Consider the following 27,496-nt stretch of genomic DNA (forward strand, 5'->3'; position numbering starts at 1 on the left):
TATTCCTTGGTGTTCATAGGAGCACAGACTTGTGTGTCTCACCTCCATGCAAGAGCTTGGTATCAGACAGTCTCTGCATGGCTCATGACTTTTACCTCTTAGGTCATAATTTGGTCTGGAGTTTAACTGAGGGGCAGAGCCTGAAACACACTCTCATTATAACTGTGTGATTAAATGAGTTTGGATTTCACGCATACTGCATGATCACATGTCTGTACAGTATGCTTTTGTTAGATGAGAATGCACGCGTGTATCTACGTGCACGTGCGTGTGTGTGACTGTGTGTGCGTATGTGCAGCTGCTACCGTCTGGTCATGGGCATTTGCTGCGTGGTAACTCTGTGACGTCTAGGAGATGTTTGGCCATGGCTCATTGCCTCAGAGCATTGAAAAGATTTGTCTTATGACTACATGAGTCTCTCTTGCTTCACTGGATCAGTTTATATTTCGCTTGGTTTGTCTTTGCCTTGTTGACTTCTATTTAGTTTTATTTTAGTTTTTACTTGGATATAAAATATAGGCTATGCTGTCTCACAAAGAAGCAGCATGTGGCACCTTCAGAAAAAAAAAAGTTTAAGTGTAATATTTCTATGTTAATTCTATTTACAATACTTATTATACAGTATTGTTAAAAAGTCTTCAAGGAAAAAGTTATTTGTGAAATTGCCAGAGACACAACTGTCTCAATGTGAATGTGGGAGTGCACAGATGACTGCTCACACACATGGTTTATGAAGTGAAGACAGAAAAGTGGTAAAGAGCTACAATCAGCTGATGTATGCATGTGTGTTTGTGTGTACAAACATGCATCAAACCCACATGTTTGCCTAAAGAGACAGGAAGACCTCGCAGATGAAATTTAGATCCATACACAGATGAGAAAGAGGGGAGGGAGGGAGAGAAAAGTTGAATATAGGGAGAGAGATAACGTGATGGGAGGCAGAGTGGGAGGGGGGAGGGTGGCCGGTACACAGGCACAGAGGGAAAGACAGAAAGACAGAAAGGGGAGAGAGGGAACGGAGAACACAGAGCGGAAAGAAGGACGAGACAAGAAGTGCTGTGGAGGAGTCTGGTGTGAGCCAGAGCATGCAGTGGTCCACTGCAGGCAACAGCCCAAAATAGAGCCCTTGGTTTTTCTTTTTTTTTCTTTTTTCCCTTCTTCTTCTTGCCCGTTTCCTCCTTCGCTGTCAGAGAAAAGGGAGAGGTTTCACAGAGGAAACTTCACTGCCGGTCAGAAAGCAGTGAGAGACAGAAAGAGCTCTCCAGAGATGAACCGAGGAGGGTCTTTGAGAAGGCGGCTCTCCTCTCTGAGGGGGGCATGGCGATGGAGTACGGGCTACCTTTTCCGGAAGGTAGGATGTGATGGAGAGGCGAATGGTTGGATTTTTTTTTTTTTTTTTTTTGGATGGATTTAGTGTTTACAACCGGAGGGTCACCTGGAGAGTAGTCAACACGGATCTTCTACTTTTCTCATGTCGGATTCTTCAGTGCTTGTTTTTTTCCCTCTCATTACTCCTTTGTGATAGAATAGTTTTTCTCGTATCTTTGGCGGACTTTTACCAGCCCCCCCCCCTCGATGTGTTTTACCCTCCCCTCCCTCCCTCCTTCGCTGCCTCGCTCTTTCTCAGATGGTTAATTTGTATGGCCTGCTTGTAAAGTCAACCTCCCCAGATGGTTTTCATCTGGAACCAGGCCTGCAGGACCCCCCACTCCAGTTCCCACCTCCTCCTCCTCCCTCCTCCTCCTCCTCCTCCTCACCCGCTACCTCCCTGCATCCCCTCCTTCCCAAGAAACAGGTCTCAGGGGGTGAATAGTGTGCTGCTGAGGACCTTATGTTTTTAATATCGATCTGCTTCAGAACTTCCAGTAATATATGCAGTCATCATTTCTGCTGCTGCTTATTTACTTCTGGCTTAAAATACTTAACAAATATTACAACCGTGATTAAAACACTCATGATGAATTAAGTCCATTTCATTATAATCCTGGTACCTCATGAGAATATTTTAATGTAGCAAAAACTTCAATGTGACCACAGTGAAAGTCATTTTCTCATTACTGGCCGTAGCCTCATTGCAGTGCTTTAATTTACCCAGATGGCTGCACTTTAACTTGAATATTGTGGCTCATAAAATGCTCTACAGACCAATTCAGACTAATTTGAAGCAAAAACTATGAATTAACTAGCATCGCCACAGCACAATGCAATCGGCAGCTTGTCAGAAGTCTCTCACGGTCTCTAATTAAGATGTTTTTTTTGTTTTTTCGTTTGCAAGCCGGTTCACTAGTGGCACCCGTGTCATGTGTGCTGGCGCCTGGCTAAACTGGCAGGGCGGCTTTGCTCAGGCACGTTTACCTTGCCACTCAAAAATCTGAGGAGGTTTTGATCACCTCACAGTGGTCCATTTAAGAGTGCTTTGAGCTTTTTTCTCACTCTGATGCACAATAAGTCTCAGAGCCCCCACTCAACACAAGCGCTCTTAACCCTCTTCATGCTCTGCGCCTGTGTCTGGACCCTCTCTTTTAGGCCGTTTCTTTGCTCATTAATCTCTGTCCTCTCCTGGCGACACTCAGCACTTTACAGCCCCTTTTGCAACATACTGAAACGTTTAGGTCAAATCACAGAGTGAAAAAGGCGGGATTTGCTTTGTGTCACCTCAGGTGGGTCACAGAATTGATGTAAACACTGAGGGATGGAAGATGGAACAAAGACATGATGCATTGAATTAGTCCGATAAAGAATAGAAGACAGGCAAACACTGTATTGTCTGGTCTGCTCATGTTTCTGTTTTGTGCTCTGTATCTGTATGCATTCAGTCCCTCCAGGAATTTGCAACTTAAACAAATTGAACCACTCCCTGCAATATTTGTAAGACACTGCAACTCTTTTTTATATCCACACAATACATCGTCAAACTGGAGGAATGTTTACCAATATTTACCAATTACTGGAGTCTAATTTTAGGACAAGACAAGGTCAAGTAAAAGTCAAACATAAACTTTAGAAACATTCTTTTTACCGCTGTGGGTCCGACTTCATTTCTGCAGAATGACTTTAATAATAAATAATGTCATGCTCATTTACTCCGTGCTATGTTCGCTATGTGTGTTTGGCTTTTTGTCAAGCTGTAATTTCTCTGTTATTTTCCACCAATGGGACTTCGTAAACTGGTCCATGAACATCAAGTGCACAGAAATACACTGGATGTTGTCTCTGTGTAGAATGTGCATGTTGACAGTCAGCTGTCAGGAGAGTCAGAGCAGGCTGAAACTCATCCTCAGTCGGCAAGTGGTGTTCTTGACACCGGTGGTTAGCCAGCCAGTTTGATCTAATGGATGATGATGGATAACAACCCCTCCTGTGTACATGTGACCCAAACACCACAGGGGAGTGGACAAGTCCACATGCCCTTTGACCCTCTGCTTGAGCTGGTTTGAGGGGGAGGCACGGCATGCCAGGCATAGTGGAGCCAAACACAGTCAATCACCTTCAGCCGCACTTCCTCTGAAAGGGCCTCTCTGCTTTGCATTGTGAGGATGCCATGTGAAACTCTTATCCTCACATGGTGCTGCAAAGTATTATAAAGGATATTCCATCACAAGGTCCATATAGGCACTTGGCATGTAGAGTGTAAAGGGTCTTACAATGTTAAGTGGAGGAGAATTTGGGCATGTTAAGGTCTATTTTTAGGTACAGTTGCTTGTATTGTATTACATCACAGCACTGGGACAGGTTATTTCATATATATTGAGCCTTGTTCAAGCTTCTTTCAGCTGTATTGAATATCCCTGTGTTGATTTAGTTGGACACTGAGGAAGAACATGTTGTGACTCCAAAGTGTTTCTATAATTATTATCCTAAATGAAAGAAACCTTTTTAATAAGAATAAGATATCAATATAGAGGATCTTGGTTTAATTTACAAACAATAAATCACAGCTCATCTCAGATAAACTCACCATCAAATAAAGCTTTCATATAGACTGTAGAAGCATTGGTGCCAAACTCAAGACCAAGCACCGTTGTTGAAAGCACAGTATTATTTATTATTTAATGCTCTTTCCACTTTATTTACATTATTTAAAAGCAGTATTGTAATGAAAAGTTGGATAGAACAATGATAAAGTTGTCATGTTATTCTTTGTGTTTTGCAGGGCTCAACAAAATCCTCAAAGAGCATGGAGTCAAGACGCAGACCATCGAGGTAGGATGTCTTCTCTTCTTTTCACTTCACTTCTCTTCTATTCTCTTCTCCTCTTTTCTCTTCTCTTCTCTTCTCTTCTCTTCTCTTCTCTTCTCTTCTCTTCTCTTCCTCTCCTCTCCTCTCCTCTCCTCTCCTCTCCTCTCCTCTTCTCTTTTCTCCTCTTCTCTTCTCTTCTCTTCTCTTCTCTTCTCTTCTCTTCTCTTCTCTTCTCTTCTCTTCTCTTCTCTTCTCTTCTCTTCTCTTCTCCTCTCCTCTCCTCTCCTCTCCTCTCCTCTCCTCTCCTCTCCTCTCCTCTCCTCTCCTCTCTTCTCTTCTCTTCTCTTCTCTTCTCTTCTCTTCTCTTCTCTTCTCTTCTCTTCTCTTCTCTTCTCTTCTCCTCTCCTCTCCTCTCCTCTCCTCTCCTCTCCTCTCCTCTCCTCTTCTCTTCTCTTCTCCTCTCTCTCTCTCTCTCCTCTCCTCTCCTCTCCTCTCCTCTCCTCTCCTCTCCTCTCCTCTCCTCTCCTCTCCTCTCCTCTCCTCTCCTCTCCTCTTCTCTTCTCTTCTCTTCTCTTCTCTTCTCTTCTCTTCTCTTCTCCTCTCCTCCTCTCCTCTCCTCTCCTCTCCTCTCCTCTCCTCTCCTCTCCTCTCCTCTCCTCCAAACTTTCCCTTAAAAGGCTTAATTCGGCTTATTGGACTGTAGTTGTTGACTTATTTTAGGAACTAATCTCAGCTGGTGTTTTTTTTTCTTTTTTTTTCTAAAAGTACAGAAAGATTTTGAAGAAGGTTGAAAGATAAACCACAACGTCATAAATTCTCTACCACTATCAGCTTAAGATATGAAGCTTTTGAAATGAATAGTTTTGATGTGATATGATATTTTCTGCTCTTACCAAGGGGAATCAGTGAGACAACATGTCCTGCAATTGAACTGGACCTCACACTGTTTTGTTGGACAAAAAGATATCTGGTGTCAGCCCCTCTCACCCCCGTGTCCTTAGGGAGTCACAGATGTTGTCAGTTGTGTAATTAATGTGAAAAACGTAACACAGCAACAGTTGGCGTTGGACTGCTAAGCTTGAGTGACATTTCATTCCTGCACAGTAAATCAGAGAGTCGATACAAGGTTATAAAAACAGCTAAACACCTGACACATTATCACTATCAACAGCATATGTGGAATATGTGTGAATCCATCCGTCCATGAATAGATTCATCCATATAAAGAAAAAAAACAAAGGCTTTTTAGAAGCTTATCTGATGAAATATTCTGGCTGGCGGAAGATATACAATCAAACTAGTTGGTCCAAACAGACTGATTTACATTCCTAAAAAGGCAAATAATTTTAAATGACTTGTGGCATTGTTGTTTATTTGATGAATATACAATAATCCTCCTTACTCTTACTGTTACTTACTTACTTACTTTTTCATCCGAGTTTTGAGACTTCTAGTTAAATATCAATACATTGCTAACACTTAATTTAAATTCTCTGCTTGTAAATAAGCTAAGATGCTGTTTACAGGTTGATTTCTACATTATCTGATCAACTGGGCACTCTTGGTTGGAAAGTTAAACTTCCAGCATTGGGATACTTCAGGTACTTTGTTCATGAGAGTTACTGGTGTAAGATAATTACTGGACTACTTAACTTCAGTAACCTTTAAAGTAAGAGACTGAGAACAGAAGTTGTCAAGCAGCCAACTGGGATCTTTTTATTGATGATACAGCAAACACTGCAGACACCAATGAAACAATGACAACTAAACAGCAAACAGCAAAACAGCCCCGAACAAGTAACATTAAGGCAAGGCAGCTTTATTTATATAGCACATTTCATACCCAGGGGTAACTCAATGTGCTTTACATAAAAACAAACATTTAACAGTAAGAATTGGAAGCATAAAAACATACAATTAAAAAAAAAAGAACCCAATTATAATAAAAATAAAACAAAGTACAGAAAAATAGAAAGAGAGAAAGAACATAAAAAGCTAGACTTAAATAGAGCATAAAACATGAGAGTGCATAAGCATCATTTGTTACTTGGTGTAACATTATATACTTCAAACTCTAGGATACCAAATTAACAGGCCTCAAAATGTGTCTCTATTAGTCGTTAACCTTTTCTTCCTGCTGTGTGGTGCTCGGCAGGTAGTGCTGCCTGCTGGGGCTGGAAGTGGTGTTGAGAGCTGTGTTGTGGGGTATAAATCCAAAACAATTAGCTAAAAGAGGCTAAAAGCTAACTTCTGAGCTCTTGAGTTAGAGTTGGGTATAAATGGTCTCTTTTTACATTACATATAGTCAATTGGACCATTGTTAACAGAAATAATGGTTAATGTAGCTTTAAGTGAAAACTTTGAGTTATCCTTTACCACAAAGTCTAAATTGATAAATAAGATTAAGGTGATTATGAAAAAAAGAAGGAAAAAGTAAATTCTAACTCAATTAATTTAATTTATCACTGACTGGGATCAAGGAGGGCTCTTAGAATTTGAAGCAGGAGAGACAGAAGTGCTCGTTGTTCACTTTCATTACTAAGAAATATCTGGTGAGATTTTTCTTACAGCCAAATGTCTCTGGTTTCCTGATAAAACATTCATGGTTCACAGTTGGTGTTTGTCCAAATGCACAAATGAGATCACTGCAGCAATGAAATTGAGCGTGTGGAGATAATGCGTCATTCGTCAAACGCGATATGCAGAAAAAGAGCAATCGCTTCATCTTTTCAGCTGATGAGAAGCAGGTTGGCGCTCGGCCGGGCAGTGCATGCTGGTGGATCTGGAACGCCACCAAACCACAGGTCTATATTGGCTCTGACTGCACCCAGAGGCGAAATACATACATATGTAGAGAGAGGAGACAGAAACAGCCAGGCAGACAGATAATGAAAAACTATGAAACATGGGGAATGGATAGAAAGAATGAGAGAGAGATGCATGTAAAACAAATACTAATAAAAAGTTTCGGCAGATCGCAAACATAGAAAGACAATCTTCAGAGGAAGTTTGATGCGGGACATGTGAGCAAACATATGTGACATATCAATTTCTCGTCTATCGCTATAGTGATAAAAAAAACTTCCAGTAAGCAAGTTTTAAGTGGGTCCAGATGTACAGTGGAGGGCAGGTTACAATATTTGTATAGTAAAGCTGGGGCTTTCTTCTCACCCAGACGTATGAGCAATTTCCTCAGAGGCTACTCACAGCTGACAAATGTGGGAAATATGCTGCAGTCTGGGTGCGAAGGGTCCAGACACCCCTTCATCTCACCCTGCACGCTCAAATATTTCACTCACTCCAACGCTTTATGGTTTCTGTAGACATTTTGAAATGCGCAAGTTCTGAGAAAGACAAGATTAACTCATTCACATGAAGGAATGGTTCATTTCTAAATAAGAAATCAGTCATTTGTCTTTTTGAAGTTTGTTGGAAAATACAACGCACACGATGAATCAACAGTAAGTGACTGACTTTTTCTGGGTGGACTGTTCATCTCCCTTACATCTCATTTTATCTTAGTCTCCTTTTCTTCTTCAACACGTTTTGACCCTATTTGACTTTAGAAAAGAAAAAAAACGGACTTGCTGGAACAACATGTCACATAAAATCTACCCAAATGCCGCTCTGTTTCCCCCTTCAGACAGCCAAAGTGAAACAACACAACATGTGTTCAATGCACTGGGGAGGGCTTACATTTTTGGAAGAAAACCTGCACCCCTCTGGGATTCAATGATGTCATAGTGGATATGGTATTTATGTGGTGTGTTACTATCTCCATATTAGGATATTTGTTCCTTGCAGGCTCAAAGAAGAGTGTTGTGCTGTGTGTGTTCAGCTGAAACTGAAATTTATTGCTTCATTTTGGACATTCAGGACTTTCAATGTAGCAACGTTTGCTCACTACTTTGGCCCCAAAATTATTTTTATTATTTTTATTTTTTTTGTGGCACTTTAGATGTGGAACCACAGAGCGGTTAAATTACAGACTAACCTGAGAGAAAAACAGAAAAATACTGAATAGCAGTGAAATCACTAGTATGAATCACAAGGCAGTGACATCATCTTAATTAAAATTTTACAGTGGAAGATTTTTAGACAACAATATTTGAGATGATGGATCAACTATAGACCTTTAAAAACACACCAAAGTAAATTCCACTTATTGTGAAAGAGGGAATCATCTTTCCCCTTTAATCGAGTTGTGGTTGATTTTCCCTGTTTGCTCATATTATGGGGTTAGGTGAGGCAATACTCAGAAAACCCCTCTCCCTTTCGAGGAAGTGAGACACCGAATTTAAAAAAAAATTAAATTAAAATGCTATCCAGATAAAGCTGAACTCACCAACTTTAAGCATTTCGGCACTCTTGTCCTTGTTATGCCTCAGTTAGAGTGATCACACAATACCTGGCCTGAATAACACAAGCACGTGTGTATAAATCACATGTGCTGCATTACTTCTGGGAATTAAATTCCTTCTAACAGCTCCTGCAGTCCAGCCGTCGACATCGATTTTAGTTTTTGCACAACAGTGGAGCTACTGACAGGCAAAAGTGCATTGCAGCAGCTTGAGTTGTCACATTGAAGTATAAATGCATCCTTGTTTCTCTGACAGGAGCGTAAGTCTGCTGCAGGCCCTGGACGAGAGCTACGAGCTGGACCTGATCTACATCACAGAGAGGATCATCTCCGTCTCCTTCCCCAGCAGCGTGGAGGAGCAGAGCTACGCCGCCAACCTGCGTGAGGTCGCCTCCATGCTGCGCTCCAAACATGGACACAACTACCTGGTACAGTTTCCTGCGTACATGTGGATGATTCTAGCAGGATTATAGCAATTATATTTCAAAAAAACAAAAAACACACACAAAAAAAAAAGAAAGGAAAAAATGGAGGAAATGGCGTATGCTCAAGCAGGAAGAGGAAGTCATTAGAGCATGCCAAGATCAGCGGATCATCAGCTGATCTCCCTCGTGTTCCAACCACACGTTCACACAGCAAACAAATTTATGTAACGTCTGTATCTCTGTATACATCTCATACTATTTGCTACTGTTTGTTCTGGTACTGAACTTTAAGAGTGTTGAGCTTTGCTGCAGTTTTAGGACTTTCTCAGCACTTCCTGTAGTGTGAATGTGTGAGAAACAACTTTATGTATATACAGTAAAAAGTGAATAGCACATTGTCTTAAATAGATCCCTGAGGAATACCCGTAGCAAAATGTCAGGAACTGACCTTCACTAAAACCCTTTCCCCAAACGGCAATTGTCCAATCACAGCTAAGCAACCGTAACTATGCAGAAAAGTTTTAAGAGTTTGGATTTCTCCTCATTTCTCCATAAAGAAGTCCAAAAGCTCTGGTGAGAGTGATACTCAGCTTTTAAAATGTTTGGTTGATGCACACTAAGCTAACTTGTGCTAGTATAGTTGTATTCTAGTGTCATTTACTTAATTAGTCAGTTAGTATAGCAGTAGATAACAATATAATTATGTGGGGTTAGTTTAAAATGCTGCCTTTCAGGACTGATACATCCACTGTGACATGATCCCTGATGCTAATAACTACCGTGTCAGAGTCTTGGCTTACATTAGTGGCAATCTGATGCTTTGATTTTGCAAGTTTATCTGAGATGACGTTGCCAAGCTCATCAATCTTCCTCATGCTTATTTTCTCATGTATAAATAAAACATAGTGGGAAATCTGCCACTATTATCATTTGTAAACTGCATAAGTGCTGTGTGAGAAGAGAAAGTTTGAAGGAATAGTAGCAGTGACTAACAGGAGCAGTAATAGCAAAGATATCTGATATTAAAGAGTAAACATTAGCCTGAGATCATATATGTAACTAAATACAGTTCCTCTTCTTTGTCAATATTTCAGTATTTAAGGCCAAATATTTATAATAACGGTCTGTATTTTTCCTCAGCTCTTCAATCTCAGTGAGAAGCGTTATGACATCAGCCAACTTAATCCAAAGGTAAACCTGGATTTCTCCTCTCCTCTCCTCTCCTCTCCTCTCCTCTCCTCTCCTCTCCTCTCCTCTCCTCTCCTCTCCTCTCCTCTCCTCTCCTCTCCTCTCCTCTCCTCTCCTCTCTTTCCTCTCCTCTCCTCTCCTCTCCTCTCCTCTCCTCTCTTTCCTCTCCCCTCCTCTCTTCTCCTCTCTCTTCTCCTCTCTTCTCCTCTCCTCTCCTCTCCTCTTTTCCTTTTCTCTCTTCTCTTTTCCTATTCTCTCTTCTCCTCTCCTCTCCTCTCCTCTCTTTTCCTCTCCTCCCCTCCACTAGCTTCTCCTCTCCTCTCCTCTCCTCTCCTCGCCTCTCCTCGCCTCTCCTCGCCTCTCCTCTCCTCTCCTCTCCTCTCCTCTCCTCTCCTCTCCTCTCCTCTCCTCTCCTCTCCTCTCCTCTCCTCTCCTCTCCTCTCCTCCACTAGGCTCTCTTCTCTTCTCTTCTCCTCTCCTCTCCTCTCCTCTCCTCTCCTCTCCCTCTCCCTCTCCCTCTCCCTCTCCCTCTCCTCTCCTCTCCTCTCCTCCACTCCACTAGTCTCTGATGAATCATTCTCTCCTCCTCCCTCAGGTGTTGGACTTTGGCTGGCCTGACCACCATGCCCCTGCCCTGGACAAAATCTGCAGCATCTGCAAAGCTATGGACACTTGGCTGAGTGCCGACAGCCACAACGTGGTGGTTATACACAACAAGGTGAGGCTGAGAGACAAAGACGATGCTGTGAGAACGGGACACTTATCTCCAGACAGTAGAGGGTGCTCTCAGGCTCTTCTTGGGGCCGCTCCTTCCCCTGAGGCTGCAGCTGTTTCTTAGCGTTATTATCTGTAATGATGCTCTCCCTGAGTGAAAAACTGACATTCAGGGTGGGGTGCTTTGTTTGCCAAAGTATGTCTCTGTCTGCTTATTTGGGTTGGGTTGCGCTGGATGAGGTTCAGGAAGACACAATTAGGGTGAAAAGAAACTCCGCTCATCATGGCTACTTAGGTTTATTTACCCTTTAGCCTTAACAATACCATAAAGTACTGAATTGACAAATATTTTCCTGGTATTGCCCACCAACTTACTTGCATCACATTATACTCTTGTGGGAAGCCACACTTGTCTGGCCTCTAAGTCTCCCGACACAAACCATAAAGAGTATATCTAAATACAACTGCTAGGCCCATGTCCCATATGTAATACCTAATCATTTTCACGTTAACCCCAGTGTGTTCCTGATTGTGCTTTGCAACACAAGAATGAAGTTTGGGATCCTAAACCTCTGTGCCTCATTCCAAGATTTCCCCCACAGGGAAACGAGTCGGCTGCTATAACAACAGTTGTTATTTTTCTGTGAGTTGAGTAACGCTGGTGATGAGAGTGTGGGCTTGGAAGTTGTGGTGGTCACTAAGGAAGCAGGCTGTGTTGGGTTTCCACATGTCCACAAATCATTTCCACTGGGCTCCACGCTGTTTAAGCAGCAGCAGTATTTATAATGCGGAACACACTTATCCTTCACAGTGATCCTTAATTTAAAAATGCATAGAAATGTAAAATGAATGCATCCATATCCATAAGGTCAGACATGCACAGCCATTTTTTTTTTTTTTTTTTTTTTTAACCATAAAAATTGCAGGTCACATATAAAATTGTTGTTTTTTTAAAAATATATTTAAAATGATATTACCAATATAAAAATAAACACTTTATCTAAACTTTAAAGAAGCTCTTCACCAAATGTACATGTCATGGTCAGTTTAGTAGTAGTGAGTCCAGCCTGTGAAACCAGTGGTAATAATATCCTCTGTGGCTCTGGAGAAGCTGTCTATAATCTGGGATAATTACCGTGATGATGATGTCACTTTAAATGTATAACAGAGAGTCAGTGTGTTACACATTGGGGTCATGGAGTTTAAGAGAAAAGAAAGTGGACATTTACCAGGCAGGGAAGAGGAAGATCTAATACTGTGTTCTGTTTCTCATCCTTTGCACTGTACTCAACGATAATCACACTTAGCTGTAATTGCCATTTTCCTTGTTTTCTGTTTTTACTTTATCTGTTCTTATTGTGCACATTAGCACTGAACTGAAGGAAACAATTGTCATTATATATAGAGAGAATGACAAAAAAAGTCTTTCTTTGACCCTGAACTTTGAATATCTGCATTATCCTAATTACTTGTTTCCAAGTTGAAAATAGCATTCACGTCATCACATCACAAATTACAACTAGGATTGCTTCAAAATATCCTACTTGGCACTAAATAATACATAAGTGCCTGAAATTTTTGGTGACTCGCTTCAGTCAAAATTGGGTTTAATTATCTTTAACGATGGGTTCAAGAGAATTATGTGGACATAGTGCTACAGTATATTGCTAATGCACTGTATATTTAACCTCCATATGATAACTATACAGTCACACTGTCTGATGACCTGAGCACAAGCAAGTCGTAAACACGGAAATCTTTCCCATCTCTACCATCCGTCCATTAGATCACGCTGCACAGTGGGGAATGTAGGACCCAGTGTTTCTGGAATTTGACCCATTACTATGGACTAAAACTCAAGATATATCAGCCTCTGTTACATCCATTTGAACCATTCTGGATTTTAGCTGTCTCTTGTGAGTCTAGCAGCTGTATAGAAGTACAATAACAAATCACTTTACAGCAACCAGACTGTTCAAATGGCATCAAAGTCTAGAAAGAAATCCACACAAGAATACAATGACTACCTCTATAATCCCATTAAAGACAATTCAATGTTATAAAGATGTGTAAAAAATGTGTTCTCAGGACACCATCATGACTTGGAAGATAATATCTGTAGTTTACTCTTTGCTTGCTTGATTTCTTTTCAGGGCAATCGAGGCAGAACTGGAGTGGTGGTGGCGGCCTACATGCATTACAGCAACATATCTGCCAGGTAGGTGTATAATAGCACCTATACTTTACAGCTACAAAGAGTTATGTGGCAGTTTAGGAGAGGAGAGGAGAGGAAGTCAGAAAGAAAGGGAGAAAGACAAGAGCATGAAGATGAATCTGTAATTTTTCTGTAAACATAAAAATAGAAGTGGAGAAAAATAGGGAGAGGGTGGTGGTGGTGGTGGGGGGGCCTAAATGAGGAAGAGGACATGAGTGGAAAAACTTAGACAGGCTAGCATTGTTCATCACAAGACTGTAGCCCACATCTGAAGAACAGCCAGAGATGTGATGAGCAGAAGTAGGAGGGGTGCAACATGAGACTGAAGAACAACACTTTTATTTGGAGATATCCAAGAAAAAAAAGTGTTTAATATAATAATTATGAGCAGCAAGCACTGCGTTAGCTTAGAGAGTCGCTGGATCATAAGGCCCAAATTTGAAGTGCCAGCTTTTTATTTATTTTCATTGGGTTTATTCTTAGAGAGGCTGAAATAGAAGACTTTCAGCTCCAAAACTGAAGGAGATGTAAACAGAGGAGCGCCTGACTCCCTGTTGTTTCTGAGAGAGCACTGATTGGTCAATTTAATGTTTTACTATGTGCGTAGAGGTCACGCAGAATTAAACCATTGTTGTCTGACCTGTAGATAATCATCAGATAATAGTAGATAATAATTCTACATGATCCAGAATGTATTATATAACATCTATTACTCATGATAGAGTGAATCCTGATCGTTATGCAGCTTGTTATCTAATTAATTGTAATCCAGTTTTTTGTGATGTAATGTCTGACATTAAGCACGTTGAATGAGCACGTTTGCACAAAATATACATATGCATTACTATCATTTTCTACTCCAGTGATGGTATGCAGACTTTTAAGATGTCTGACATGGCATGATTACTGTGGTTGTTTTTCCTGTTTCCTCTGATTATTATCAGGCTCCATAATTGCACGAACACTAAGGCTGCACACAGATGCACCGTATTATATACTTGAAATGACGTGCAGTATATATATGCATTGCAGACACAAGAAATAAAAGTATGTAAATGTATGTGATCACTATACTTTTCCGTTCGAATGCAGTGCTGACCAGGCCCTGGACAGGTTTGCCATGAAGCGCTTCTATGAAGACAAAGTGCTTCCTGTTGGTCAGCCTTCTCAGAAAAGGTGAGTTTTTCTTCACTTCTTGTCTGAGTATGATTTTGACCCCATAGTGAACTGTTTCACAAAGAAATCTCTGTCTTTCCTTAAACTAAAAACTACAGTACATTCATTTATTCTCAGAGCAGCAAATACACTTTAAACTAATTAAACAGGGAGTGAAGGTTGGATGGAGGGCAAGTTCTTGATTGTACTGTAGATACTTGAAGGAGCTTCTTCAGTTCTAATTGACTGACGGGGAGTCCCAGGTATTTAACCTCTTTTGGAGTCATTATCAACGTCATTGATACCACTTGGTTTTTGTCAGTGCTCCTGGCTGTTGTAACGACGAGTGGTTGGAGTTGTCACATGAGGCCAAATGTGAATGGTTGTTAAGTCTCCTGGGAACGGATGAAAGGAAAGCATTGTAAGTGGGGTATAAGTGGTGTCGTAGCCCTCCTCCTCTGTTGAGAGATGGTTTCTCTAATTTGACGTAAACAGCCTCCTTCACTCCTCTTTCAAAACATCTGTTGTCCCTTTTCTAAAATATGCTGTTGTCTTCAAAAGAGTGTCCCTTATCTTTCAGGTGTAGTTGGCCCTCCTGCGTTGAGCCATGTGTTTCTTTAATGTTTGTTGAGTTTTCCCGAAATACAAGTCTGCACATTCCTCACTGCATTGGACTGCTTTTCTTGTGTTTGGGTGTGTGGTCTTTTGGGTTGGACCAGTTTCTGTCTTAGTGTGTTGCTGGGTTTGAAAAACACAGGGATGCTGCTAGAGGGTGTTTGTTAAAGCCCTTTGAGTTTGGCAGATACTTCAAACACGTATGGAATGACGATGTTATCATGTTTATTCTTCTTTCCTCCGCCACTCTAAGTGTTGGTGTTCCTTCTGGATTATTTGGCTGTTTTCTCAAAGATCCGGTCAGGGGATCCACAAGCCTTAAGTGCATCCTTAAGGTGTTTGCACTCCATCTCTCGGTCAAAGCCAAGCTATTGTTCCTGACGTCCTCTCGTGTGAACTTGATGTTACTCTTCACTTAGTTAATTGTCTTCTGTGAAGGATTGCACTTCCTGAGTTTTAAGTCCAATCTTTGCACTTCCTGGGTTTTGAGTGCAATCCTTCACAGAATGCATTAAATCAGTGGACAGTAACATCGAGTCACATTGTTTACACTTGGCATCAGGCGACTCCGATGACTCTAATAAGTGTCGTTATAACAGCCGGGAACACTAATGAACCAAGAGGTATCAGTGATCTCAAGGAGAGTATCTACAACCATGACGACCAGTTGCACTCGATTCAACCCTCCTTGCATAACCATGACGTGGATGACTGAGAATTTTCACAGACAATTTATACATCCAGCAGATCATTCATCTTTTTACCTCTTGTTTTGGCCTCCATTAACTCCGGAGGGAATAACATCACCATTTAGCTGCTGAATCCTCCATCTAGTTACTGACTTTGTATTTGCAGTTTCATACTCAGCAGGTAACATAGAGGGGAGTTATCAGCGATTTCTGATTGAGAATAAATATGCATACCTTACAAGACAGATTTATTTTGCAGCAAAAGTAGACAAAGTAATGTTTTATTTATTGCACCAGTATAATTATACCAACAGCAATGTAAGAAATCAAAAAGTACTCAGGACACAGTTGTCACCAGTTCTGTGGTGCATTTATCAAGGTTGGCTCTTTCAGCATGGTTGACATGTTGAGGTCATAGCCAAAGATTGTGTCTCTTTATTGTGATGAACACAGGATTAAAACCTTCATCTGTTTGTTGTAAAACATTAAGAATCATGATACAATTTGACTGAAAGAGACACAGTAGCACTATCATCTCTTATTCCTTTCCTCTGTTCAACTCAGGTATGTGGAGTATTTCAGCGGCTTGCTCTCCGGACACATCAAGATCAACAACAAACCCCTGTTCCTTCACCATGTCATCATGCACGGCATTCCCAACTTTGAGTCTAAAGGGGGTGAGTGTCATGCACAGAAAATATACACATGCATGCACACTTACTGTATGTTAACATATGCACATGGGTGAGCATTTACACACACACACACACACATTATTTACTTTTGACCTTCTCTTTTTTGAATTGTTCTCCAGGTTGTCGTCCTTTTCTAAAAATCTACCAGGCCATGCAGCCCGTCTACACATCTGGGATCTAGTAAGTCTTAAAACATACTCACACTCAAATGCTTTTACAAGATTCCAGGGATAGTGAACTCGTAATGGCTCAATAATAAAAAAACCCTGATTTTCCTTTATAGCCTCTCCTCGAACTCTCCTGCCCCCCAATATGCACACACAAACTTGCCAGTTTGCACTCTGTGCTGCCCTCGCGTTATTGTATGCTGCAGGCTCTTATTTCCCTAAAGTAGGGAAACAAGAGTCGCTTCAAGGCTTCAAGTGTTATTGTGACCGGAGAGCCAATGAAACAGGCAAACAGGCATCTGTGTGGACGCCTGCAGAGCTTCCCTGCCAGAGGCCCCCTGCTGGTTCCCAGGGCCAGACAGGAAACAATGGATTCCATGGCTTTCTGTTGTTGTTTTGGTAGGAGAGGACGTTAGAGGAGAGAGCTGGAAAGAACATTTGCACTGAATTTACAAAGTATTATGGTTTACATGCAATACAGACAATGAATACAATATCTCAGCGTGAAGAGCAGAAAAGCTGCAAAAAGTAACTGTCATCCACATATATAGTAAGATAAGATAAGGTAAGATATTCCTTTATTTGTCCCACAATGGGGACATTTGCAGTATTGCAGCAGCAAAGCAAAGGACAGTAAAAATAGAAGATCAATAAAAAGACAATAAATAATAAGTACAAAAGCAATAAAAAAATAAATAATCATAGTACGTGTTGCTTCAATTCAGTAAAAAGTTAAAGGCACAGTGTAAATAGTTTATGATAAACAGTATATCATGGCACTAAATGTTGCTTAAAGCTGCATTTATTGATTGAAGCTTAAAACACATGATCTCACTATCACCTTATGAAGTTGGTGTATGTGTTGTGAGCTAGTTGCTAACATGGTCTGTTGTTTGGTGCTGGGCAGGTACTGAAGAGCACAGTGGGTGTTTGAGATTTATTGCTGAAAAACAGCTGCCTGCTGCGAATAGAAAGCAGGCTGATGAGAGGAGAGTTTCTGGGCTGTAAAACCTGAACAATGAGATGAAATATGCTGAAAATCTTAGTTGAACTGCAGAATTCAAACAAGCTAAACTTTTACATTGCATTAAGTCATTTCATTGATTAGTGCAACTTAAACCTGTCTGATTCCATTTTTCTCATTTTTCTCATTCCTCTTGATTTATATATGAAGTGGTTATGAAGTGTTTTAAAGTTACTGCTATACATGGCAAAGCTTGTTTTTGTCACTCTTATAATAGTGTTAACACCATAAACACACTAACAGCTTACACAATAACTAAGTGTGAAATAATCAGCACATATATTTCCAGACTGTCAACTACTTAAAGCCTTAAAGTCACATTCCTTCCCACTTTCTCTCACATGCTCCCTATTAGCACTCTCCACCCTTTGATCCTACTCTACCAGAAAGACAATCGTGTAGACACTAATGCCCAAAATGAGTCCAGCTCTGCACTGCGGTCATGTTCTTTGATGGCCACTGTTAAGGAAAATAAGGGATTGTTAGTAGATGATATTCATAAAGTGCACACGGTTATACCAGACAACTAAAATCATGATATTGGATTTAACCCTTAAAAACTGTTCATATTCTGACTCATAATTAGTCTCCACACTAATTCACATTCATAAATACCCCATCAGTCATTAATGAATGTTTAAGATGAAGCTGTAAGAGAGTTAACAGAGTGATTATCTATGGAAAAAAGACATTCACATTCAATATGAAGAATATAACATGTTTTGTATAGGGTGTTTTTACAGCTCTAAAATGTAAAAATGAGTCAAATTTGACCCTGAACAGTATGTAAAGGGTTAACAAATGAATATTCACAGCAGTAACAGGGATAGTAACCTTTTTTTTTTATCTAACGTGTTTTTTTTTCCTTTGCAGTAATGTTCAGGGGGACAGCCAGACGAGCATCTGTATCACCATCGAACCTGGTCTTCTTCTGAAAGGGGACATCCTGGTAAGAATGGCAAAGATATAATAATACAGTAACTTGTGCTTGCTAGTAATAGTGCTATTAATGTGGAAATGGGCCTTGCTCGCAGTTACAAACCCTGTGTGATTCTCTCCAAAGTTGACTACACTGTAAGAAATGGGGTCCAAAATCCACAGCCTGCCTAATATGATGCTTCAGCAGTCTCAGTTAGCTAAATTGAGTCGATTTATTCCAAAGTTAGACCCTGTTTAAAACAAAATCCCCTCTTCTTGTTTCCCTGGGATGTACCTCGCCAAGCTGCGGCAGAGAGAGATACATTTTATAGTATTTGCATGAAGATTTGTTGCCGGAACCAACTTTTCCTCACATGTTAGAGAGTGAACCAGAACCAGAGATATGCCATATTCCATGTCAGGCAACAGAAGCAGGAGCAAGCCGATGTGGTCTGGATGATGGCAAGAACATCTGGCGACCGACCCCAAAACACTCAAAAGTCGGAGTGATGTTACCAAAATATTAGTGTCCAAAAACACAGACTGCAAAAATATCAGAAAAAAAAGTCACTTCAAATTTTTCTCTGAGCACGTCTTGAGTTGTAAAAACTGGATAACTTCAACAGACTCACACGCCACTACCACAATGTACTGTATCCCTCCGCCGCAGCTCAGAGAGGAAAATTCAGTCCTTTTGTACTAAACAGATGGTGACTTTAGAAGATACTGACTCAATGTATGCAAAGCCTCATTTTACCTTTAGCTGAACTTTGGAAAGCTTTTTTTTTTTTTTTTTGCACAAAACGAGAGCTGTGGATTTTGGCCCCCATTTCCTACAGTGTAGTCAAGTTCTGAGAGAATAGCTGCAGGGTTCAGAGTGGTGAGTAGGAAATGTAACAGCATATGTGCACGATAGTATTTTATTAGGACTGTCTTGAAAAAAAAGTTGAACTTATCTTTTAACTAAAACAGAAGAAACTGAAAGCATTTTCTCTGAGTGTGAATCCAATAAAAGAGAAAGTTTAATGCCTTACTTTTTCCAGTGTTTAAACTCTCCCAGAAAGAAAGAAAAATAAAGAGATGTTAAATGATGAATAGCATAGGCTGCCAATGAGAACAGCTGTATGAAATGCACAGAGGGATACACTGATTTGTATTGTTTATTAGTAATAAGGGAATCCTGTTAGTTTTTTCAATCTGACGCCGTGTGTATGTGCTGAATACATGTGCTGCAGCAGTTTATAGTATCCATTCACAGAAGAAATAGGGCCATAAAAACCTAGGGGGAAGACAGTTGGCTTGGATCCCATACCTCAGTTTATAGACCCTCATTAGCACACAATATGTTTGCTGGAAACTATGACGTCAAAATGGCAAATGTACTTTCTTTCCACCAAAAACGTTTTGGAAACATAAGGTACTATTTCAACATGACATAATGATTTAAAGGAAAGTTGGCATGTCAGATTGATATTTTTAGTACTTTTAGTGAGAGATCTTTCTATTTATAGAAAAGATATTTTGGGGATTTTTATAAAATCACATGTGCTCCATTTGTTCTTTGCTAAAATGAAGAAAAACGATCCTCAATAAAGTAGCACCGGTGAATAGATCAACTTTAGTTTTTGCATGTAGCTGAAGCAGAAGAAGTGCACACATCAGCAAAGTTTCTGCTTCTGCTGTCATTCAGGCCATAATATTATCCATGAGATGTCCTCAGGGTCATCATTTCAGCTTGGGGAATTTCAAAGGAGCACTTACTGTATGCTCGAGGCTGTTCCTTTTTGGCCGTCAGAGCTGAGCTCATATCTCATCCTTTATTTAAGACAGACTAATGGATTCTGCTGAATGCATGGTCTGACTGAGCCGTTGCCTGCTTGATGCTCATTATTATTCAGATAACACAGAGAATGTGAACTGTGGCCTTACGGTCAAATGGAGGAGACATTAGTCAGCATGGAGTGTGTGCTCTTGCATTTTAAACTGTACTGGTGTATGTTTGTGCAGCTGAATCGAGTTGTGGATGAAATGAGTGCCAACAAATTAGTAATTAGTCATTGGTTAGATGAAAATGATAATCACAGAGGAAAATCTTTATTGAGATGATTGAAATTCTTCAGGTTGTTTTCTTCTTCTCTCGTTGGCCAAAGTTAGTCATTTCCAATTCAAAGTTTTGGCTTAAAGTTTGCTTCAAGAATCAAAATGGATTTGAAGATGTCACAAAGTTTAGAACGGGAACAATACAGCCGAACAACTCCAGCAAACAAATAAATATCTTTAAAGTTATAACGTTTTAACTCTCTTGCTGAGAATTAGATGAAAAGATTGATGCCACTCGTATGTCTGTGGGTTACTGAGACCATAGCGAGGAGTTGGTTTCGCTTAGCTTTGCATAAAGATTAGAAACAGATGAAAACAGGCAGCCTGGCTTTCACTGTTTCACCTGCACTAAAAAGCCAAAACAATACTTTCTGTCCGACTGTCTCATTGTATTGTCATCTAGGGGATGGGTTGGGTTAAACAAACGATGTAACATGCTAATTAATGAGTTTTGGAGGTGCTTATAGGCGTATTTTGTTACCTTTGGACAGAGCCAGAGTCTTCCTACTTAGCTAAAATGAGCGGCTGCTGGCTGCTGGCTGCGGTCTTACATTGAAATTGACAGATATGAAAGTGGAATCGATCATCACATTTAACTATTGGCAAGAAAACAAATGAAGGTTTCCCAAAATGTTGAACTATTCCCTCAACATTAAGAATGATTTATCCACAAATGTGTGTGTGTGTGTGTGTGGGGGGGGGAGCTTGCAAAGGCCTGAAAGTGAAACCGTGTAAGTGCTCTAAAGACAAAACGCAAGCTTGAAATGAATGTTTTCCTTCTTCCCTCCTTCTATTTTTTGTTCTCAGAGTTCGCTCACCAGCTCTGTTTTCCTCATGAAAAGGATCCCTCAGTGGGAGGTATACAATATCTCTGAAAGCTTGCACTAAGCCAAGGGATATTTAACTTTGCCTTCCTCTCGTCCTCAATCATTTATGTGCTTGTCTAGGATTTGGGAACGTAACATATTTAGATGTTATTTGGCCCCACATGTAGAAAAACAGCTTTATGGAAAGCAAATCAATCTCACATTAGTTTTAATCTTTTTTTTTATTGTTCATAAGTTTATTTTCTACTTGCACTAAATAGCAGATTGATGCTGTGCAGTGACCATTCGCATAAAACTCATTTGAAATGCTTCCCAGCTACTGTCAAATGGTTCATTTTATAGGAAATTTTAACCATAAGTAAATGAAAAATGCCCAACTGTCACTGTAACAGTAGGATGTTTTTCAGTTTGGCAGTTTCTTCTTCACCGCAGCTGCAGTTTGTGGTTGCGTGTTGTTTGGGTTTAGGTAAATATTCCTCCAGTACCTTTAAATTTAAATGTGAGGTCCTTGTAAAACACTAACAGATCCAGGCTGCCCATCGGGGGAACAGCAGGAGGGAGAAAGAAGATTTTCCTGTGTGTGGTTTTAGTGTTGCTCTTAAAGCTGTTGTGTTGGGGAGAAACAGTTTGGATAACAATGCGAGCGGAGAGGCCATACACCATACACTATACACACATTAAAAAAAAAAAAGCCTTGAATGCTTTTTCTAGCTCAGATTCAGTGTAGAAAAAAGACTAACAATGAATCCATCTGGCATACCTCTGGCTCGTGTTTCACAGAGATCATTTCATATTGTGCTCACTTGATTCTAAGCTACAGTTCAGCAGTAGAGGTGATCTGATTTTTTGCAGTTTACTTTTCACATCCTGAGTTTTATTTCAGTTCAAATTTAGTGTATCTGAGGAGATAAACAGACATCTGTCCAGCAGCGCTCCAACTCTTTTAAATCAGCATGTTGAGTTCTGTTGGTCCTGTTAGACGTAATGCTGCTGGTGCTTACAATTCTTTGAATCTCATCTTACTCCTTCCAGCTCAAGTGCTATCACAAGCGCTACCGAGGCCCGTGCCGAGACGTGATTTTCCGGGTGCAGTTTCACACATGTGCGGTTCATGACCTGGGGATCGTCTTCGGAAAAGATGAGCTTGATGAGACATTCAAAGGTAAGAGGGAGGGAGGGAGGGAGGGGGAGAGGGAGAGGGAGAGAGAGAGTGAGAGAGAGAGAGGGAGAGAGGGGGGGAGAGAGAGAGGGAGAGAGAGAGGGAGAGAGAGAGAGAGAGAGGGAGAGAGAGAGGGAGAGAGAGAGAGAGACAGTGAGAGAGAGAGAGGGAGAGAGAGAGAGAGAGGGGGAGAGAGAGAGAGAGACAGAGAGACGGGGGGGAGAGAGAACACAATGAACGGCTGATGTATTTTACATTCAAATAGTCAATCTGTTTTCTTGCTATCTAAGTAATAATCATTGTTTTTCTTGTTCTCTTTTTTATTATTATCTGGGTCTAGATGACAGGTTCCCAGAATACGGAAAAGTGGAGTTTATTTTCTCCTTCGGGCCAGAAAAAATTCATGGTAAGAATCAATGTGTCGGAGTGTTTTTCATCAATTATAATATTACACCTAATACATTTCTTATATTTGTTTTATTGTGCAAGTTTGTTCTCTATTCAATAAATAAATCAAGCCAAGCAGGTTGTTCCAGACTTGAAATGAATATAGTGAAGCTTAAGTCTGAATTTAAAGACCAAATGATGACAGTATGTAACATGTGTTTTATTTATTGTGATTGAAAGACATTCACATTTCTGCTCTGCCTCTTTGTACCTCTGGTCAAGGTATGGATAACCTAGAGAACGGGCCGAGCGTGTCGGTGGACTACAACACACAGGATCCTCTGATCCGCTGGGACTCCTACGAAAACTTCAATCAAAACTGTGAGGACACCACAGACGGTAAGAACAGCTGGATTAGACACATCTGGATCAGACACAGCATTTTACATTAAACTCTATAAAGTTACAGTCCTGGGTAGAGCTTGGCAGAAACACTCCTGAGTCCCAACAGAAAAATCACCAATACACTTAAAACAGTGTTAGATGCTCTGCTAGGTGCTGACATTTTTATCTTGTTACACACACACACACACACACACACACACATAAATAAACACATAAATATCACACACGTGTTGAACAAGCATGCTCAAAGACACAAATCCACTCAGAGAAGGTGGAACTCCTCCGGCCCCCCTCTTGTGTCTTGTAAACTTAACAAGGTGTTAATTACACTGGCTCTTAACAGCCATAGTCCATATGAAAGGTCTCATTTAGACTTCACTTCCACTTGCGGCTAATGCGCAATCATTTCCACGCAACTTGTATTTCTAACTTATTTAGAGTAATTACATTTTCAGCTTAGTGCAACAAGACTTAGCACACTCGTTAGCACCAGTTAGCATAGCAAACACACCTGAGAAGATCTCCAAGGATAGATGGCTGCACATGATCCCTCTGTATTGTATCAGTAGATTTCTGTCATCTGTACATGTGACTGTGGACATGCATTTTAATGTGGTTAGGAGGAAGTTTGGATGCTATTTTAGTCTTTCTTTCTTTCTCTCTCTCCTGCCACACACACACACAAACAGCATGTATCCATGATGACCTCTGTAACAAGGCTGTTTTTGTCTGTCTGCGTGACATACACAGGAAAAGATTCAGCCTCTGTCCTAATGGAGCTAAAAGAGCTTTTTCACACTTTCATCTCTTTAAAACTCCCACGACAGGATCAAACTGAGGTCACATTTAAGTTCAAACGGGTGTCTGAAGGCTTTATGAAACTAACTAGCAGATGTGTGTACTGGTAAATAGTGAATTTTTTTGTAGTAGGAGTATACAGTGTTGTTTATTTAATTTCACGCATCACAAAGTTGCAACCACAATCAAATTACCAACAGACTATGTGAAGCTTCATGACTGTGTGTATGATGTGGTGGTTTACAGCACAGGGGCCCCAAAGGGTATAGTGCTCTTTCTCTTTTCTGTAAAAATCTGATTTCAAATATAATATGGGTAACTGTCACCTCCACAAGTTTTCAGATTATACAGATATGAGTGGATGCATATCAGAATCACCTTCTGTGATTGAAGTGTACAAATACCTGACTGTTCATCTCAACAATAATCTGGGCTGGTCGAGCAACACAGACGACCTTTACAAAAATGCCCCCCAAAAAAGTCAACTCCATAAGCTGAGGTCTGCTGGGCAAGTAGAAGTATAGAGAAGGACAGAAAAAGACTCAATGAACTGCTTATAAGTGCTAGCATTGTCCTGGACTGTCCTCTAGATGCTACAAAGGAGGTGGGTGACAGGAGGAAGTTAGCCAAGCTGTCGTCAATCCTACACAACACCTCTCATCCCATACATGAGACTGTGGAGGCTTTAAGCAGCTCCGTCAGAAATAGACCACTACACCCACAGTGTATGAGGGAGCAGCAGCACTGGTCCTTGGTCTTGGCAGCAGTCAGACTTTTTAACAGCAGCATATTGTAACACTGTTGTTGTTACCACCGCAGGTCATATCTGTATGTGTGATAGGTGTTTTCTTCTCATTTTGAACTGCTATAACAAGTAAATTCAATAAAGCTTCATACATTCATCAAATTGTGGAAGGGGAAAAAAGCTGTGTATAAATCCAAGTAAAAATAAGTGTTTTTCCTGCAGCAAGTATCAAAAATCACCCAAATCTATTGTAAATGGTTAACAGTAGATCATGTTTTGAAAGGGAGGAGAGCCGCTGGCACCGCTAAATTCATTTGTGGTGAAATTACGGCCGCAGAGCGCCCAAAGGCCCTTTGGGACCTGACTCTATTGCTTTCCAGAGTGCATTGCAAGGCATTCCTGGGTTCAGCCACAGGCGTGGACGGAGTCTGACTGTTGAGGGAGCGGTGGTCACTCTCTGACCAAAGTGCTACTTTGTCCGCCACCCAAAAAAGGAAGCAATGCTACGCCCTTAGCGATAGCAGCGAGCCTTATGTTTTGCCTTCCAAAGGGCCACGCTTGTATGGATGGTCAACTTGTTTTTTTTAACCACTGGAATGGCTTTCCTCCTGTTTATAGAAGATAAACGTTGACATGTATTGTGAATTAGAGTGATGTTATGTCTTTTTATCAAGGGAAGGTATTATGGGAGTGTTATGATCTGGCATATTCCTATGGATATCCTGTGTTTAGGTTTCAGGTGTTAACAGATACAGGAATTTCACTGTTACATGTTCTGCATATTCCAACAATGATTTTACAGGCTGCTATAACAGCTCATGCACATGTTAAATTGTTGCTCTTGCAAGAGAAAAACACAAAAACATGTGCACTTTAACAATGATAAACTCATAACCCTATAGCACTGTAGACTGTCCACTACAGAAACATACTGATTATTTTCTAACAAATAATGCATTTTTGGGCATTTTGGGTGGATTGAAAAGACAATTCACAAAATGAGGCAGTAACATTTGTAATAAGGATGCTCTGTCCTTGATTCCCCCTTAGTGTTTTTATGTGTCTCCCAGCTAGTCAGAAAGGTCAGAGGTTACTTGGCTACCTTCTATCGCTGCTCATAAAGTGTTTACGCCACAGTCAGCGGCAGCTTGAAATAGTCCCTGCTAAAATAGAATAGGTCTCTTCTCATTCTGTTCATGTGGAGGTTAGCTTGTGTGTGTGTGTGTGTGTGTGTGTGTGTGTGTGTGTGTGTGTGTGTGTGTGTGTGTGTGTGTGTGTGTGTGTGTGTATAAATTATCTCGGTCCAGCTTGGTCTAAGCGATGGTGATATTGCGGTCAAGTCTGAATTTGACAAACACGTGTACTTGCATACATATATATATATATATATATATATATATATATATAACTACTACTGCTTCAGGCCTGAGCAGAAACATATAATAAACCAGTGCACATACTATACACAGAAAAAAATACAAACACGCCATCACATGTTCTCATGTAGCTACTTGAGCCTTGAAGTAGTCGATAAAACTTGAAATATGTCCCATAATAGCCCTCTGTGCTGACACTTTATTCAGCCAGCACAGTCAGACTGATACACACTGCATTTTAAATGAGCTCAGCTTGCGAATGGCATTTAAGGAAACAGTTAAAAATGGAGCCGCCGCATAGAAATGCAGTTTGCAGCAATGGCAAGAGAGAAAGGGTTTCCAGGAAACTGGTGGTGTTTCCACAGTCATTTGGCTTCACACTTGTTAGTGCTGAAAAGGTAATTAGTTCCTCTGACGGAGTGGCTTTTAGAACTGGGAAGGCAAACGAGAAAGGGTGTATATCTTAACGAGTGTTAGTTAGAAAACCAAAAATATTGTTGTTGTTGGATTCGTAGTTTGTCAAGAATGCTGTTGCTTTTCTGGAGAAAGGGCTAGGCTACATACAGTAACCTACTAGATTTCTGCCCTCTTAGCTTATCAAGGCATTGCATAAAGCTTAAAATTATAGGGTCTGATGTTTTGTTGGGATCAACATTGGTTAAGTGCTGTTTATGTGAATGTTGGTTTGAAAAGACTGATGTTGACTTTCATTGTGTTTATTTAATAAAAACAGCTAGAGCTGCTGTGGGACAGTTTTGACACCAGGATTTGTGTTTTGCCTGCACCTTGCATAAACATATCCTCAGCATCATAACACGTGCACTATTCATATATGCAGAAACCACTTTTTTCAGATCTTTATTGAACTTATATAGATATGGCATATTTGCACATAATGTCATCAAAGAAGCAATTTTATCTAAAGGATGGTCTTTATGACCTACTGCAGCTCGGCAGGCAAAATCAGTCACCATTATATTTTACCTGAATCTTTTATTGATGTTTTTTCCTATCTTGTAGAGTTAAAGTCACTCATAAAGCCTTCTCTTGCAGTTTCTGGATCACAGAGATCTGTTTAAGGCTGTACTTGGACAGAATATGGTGCTTAGTTGATCTGGGTGTGTTAAAGGTACTGGTGAGGGAGATGAAAAACAGCCTAGTCCAGTTTTAAGTCCAGTTTCAATAATATATATTGAGTTTTAAAGCTAATCAGATACAAAGACATGACACAGTTTCTGAAATTGTACCAGGAATGTGCTTTTTGTGCATCATTTATTAATCAGTGCAGTGAATTCTTGCATGAAATTGCCGAAAAAGTCAAACTGTTTTGCTTGACAACCCTGTGTTTTTGCACC

At 40.5% G+C, this 27,496-nt stretch overlaps 1 protein-coding gene across 5 annotated transcripts in view; it reads left to right on the top strand.

The window, feature by feature from the left end:
- tns1b (tensin 1b) overlaps positions 1-27,496 on the top strand; it is a 154,996-nt gene that overhangs the window by 97,265 nt on the left and 30,235 nt on the right. For 3 of the 5 annotated variants that reach the window (XM_053328000.1, XM_053328002.1, XM_053328003.1), the window contains 12 exons: positions 4,154-4,203; positions 8,796-8,967; positions 10,105-10,155; positions 10,748-10,870; positions 13,020-13,084; positions 14,174-14,257; positions 16,105-16,217; positions 16,355-16,415; positions 18,300-18,375; positions 22,304-22,433; positions 22,771-22,834; positions 23,092-23,216. In XM_053328000.1, coding sequence (XP_053183975.1) covers positions 4,154-4,203; positions 8,796-8,967; positions 10,105-10,155; positions 10,748-10,870; positions 13,020-13,084; positions 14,174-14,257; positions 16,105-16,217; positions 16,355-16,415; positions 18,300-18,375; positions 22,304-22,433; positions 22,771-22,834; positions 23,092-23,216 — 1,114 coding nt within the window. Of the gene's footprint in view, positions 1-4,153; positions 4,204-8,795; positions 8,968-10,104; positions 10,156-10,747; positions 10,871-13,019; positions 13,085-14,173; positions 14,258-16,104; positions 16,218-16,354; positions 16,416-18,299; positions 18,376-22,303; positions 22,434-22,770; positions 22,837-23,091; positions 23,217-27,496 lie in introns of all 5 variants that reach the window. The other 2 variants (XM_053328001.1, XM_053328004.1) reach the window with 1 other exon arrangement.

Source organism: Scomber japonicus, chromosome 11, assembly GCF_027409825.1.
Source record: "Scomber japonicus isolate fScoJap1 chromosome 11, fScoJap1.pri, whole genome shotgun sequence".
NCBI lineage: Eukaryota > Metazoa > Chordata > Actinopteri > Scombriformes > Scombridae > Scomber > Scomber japonicus.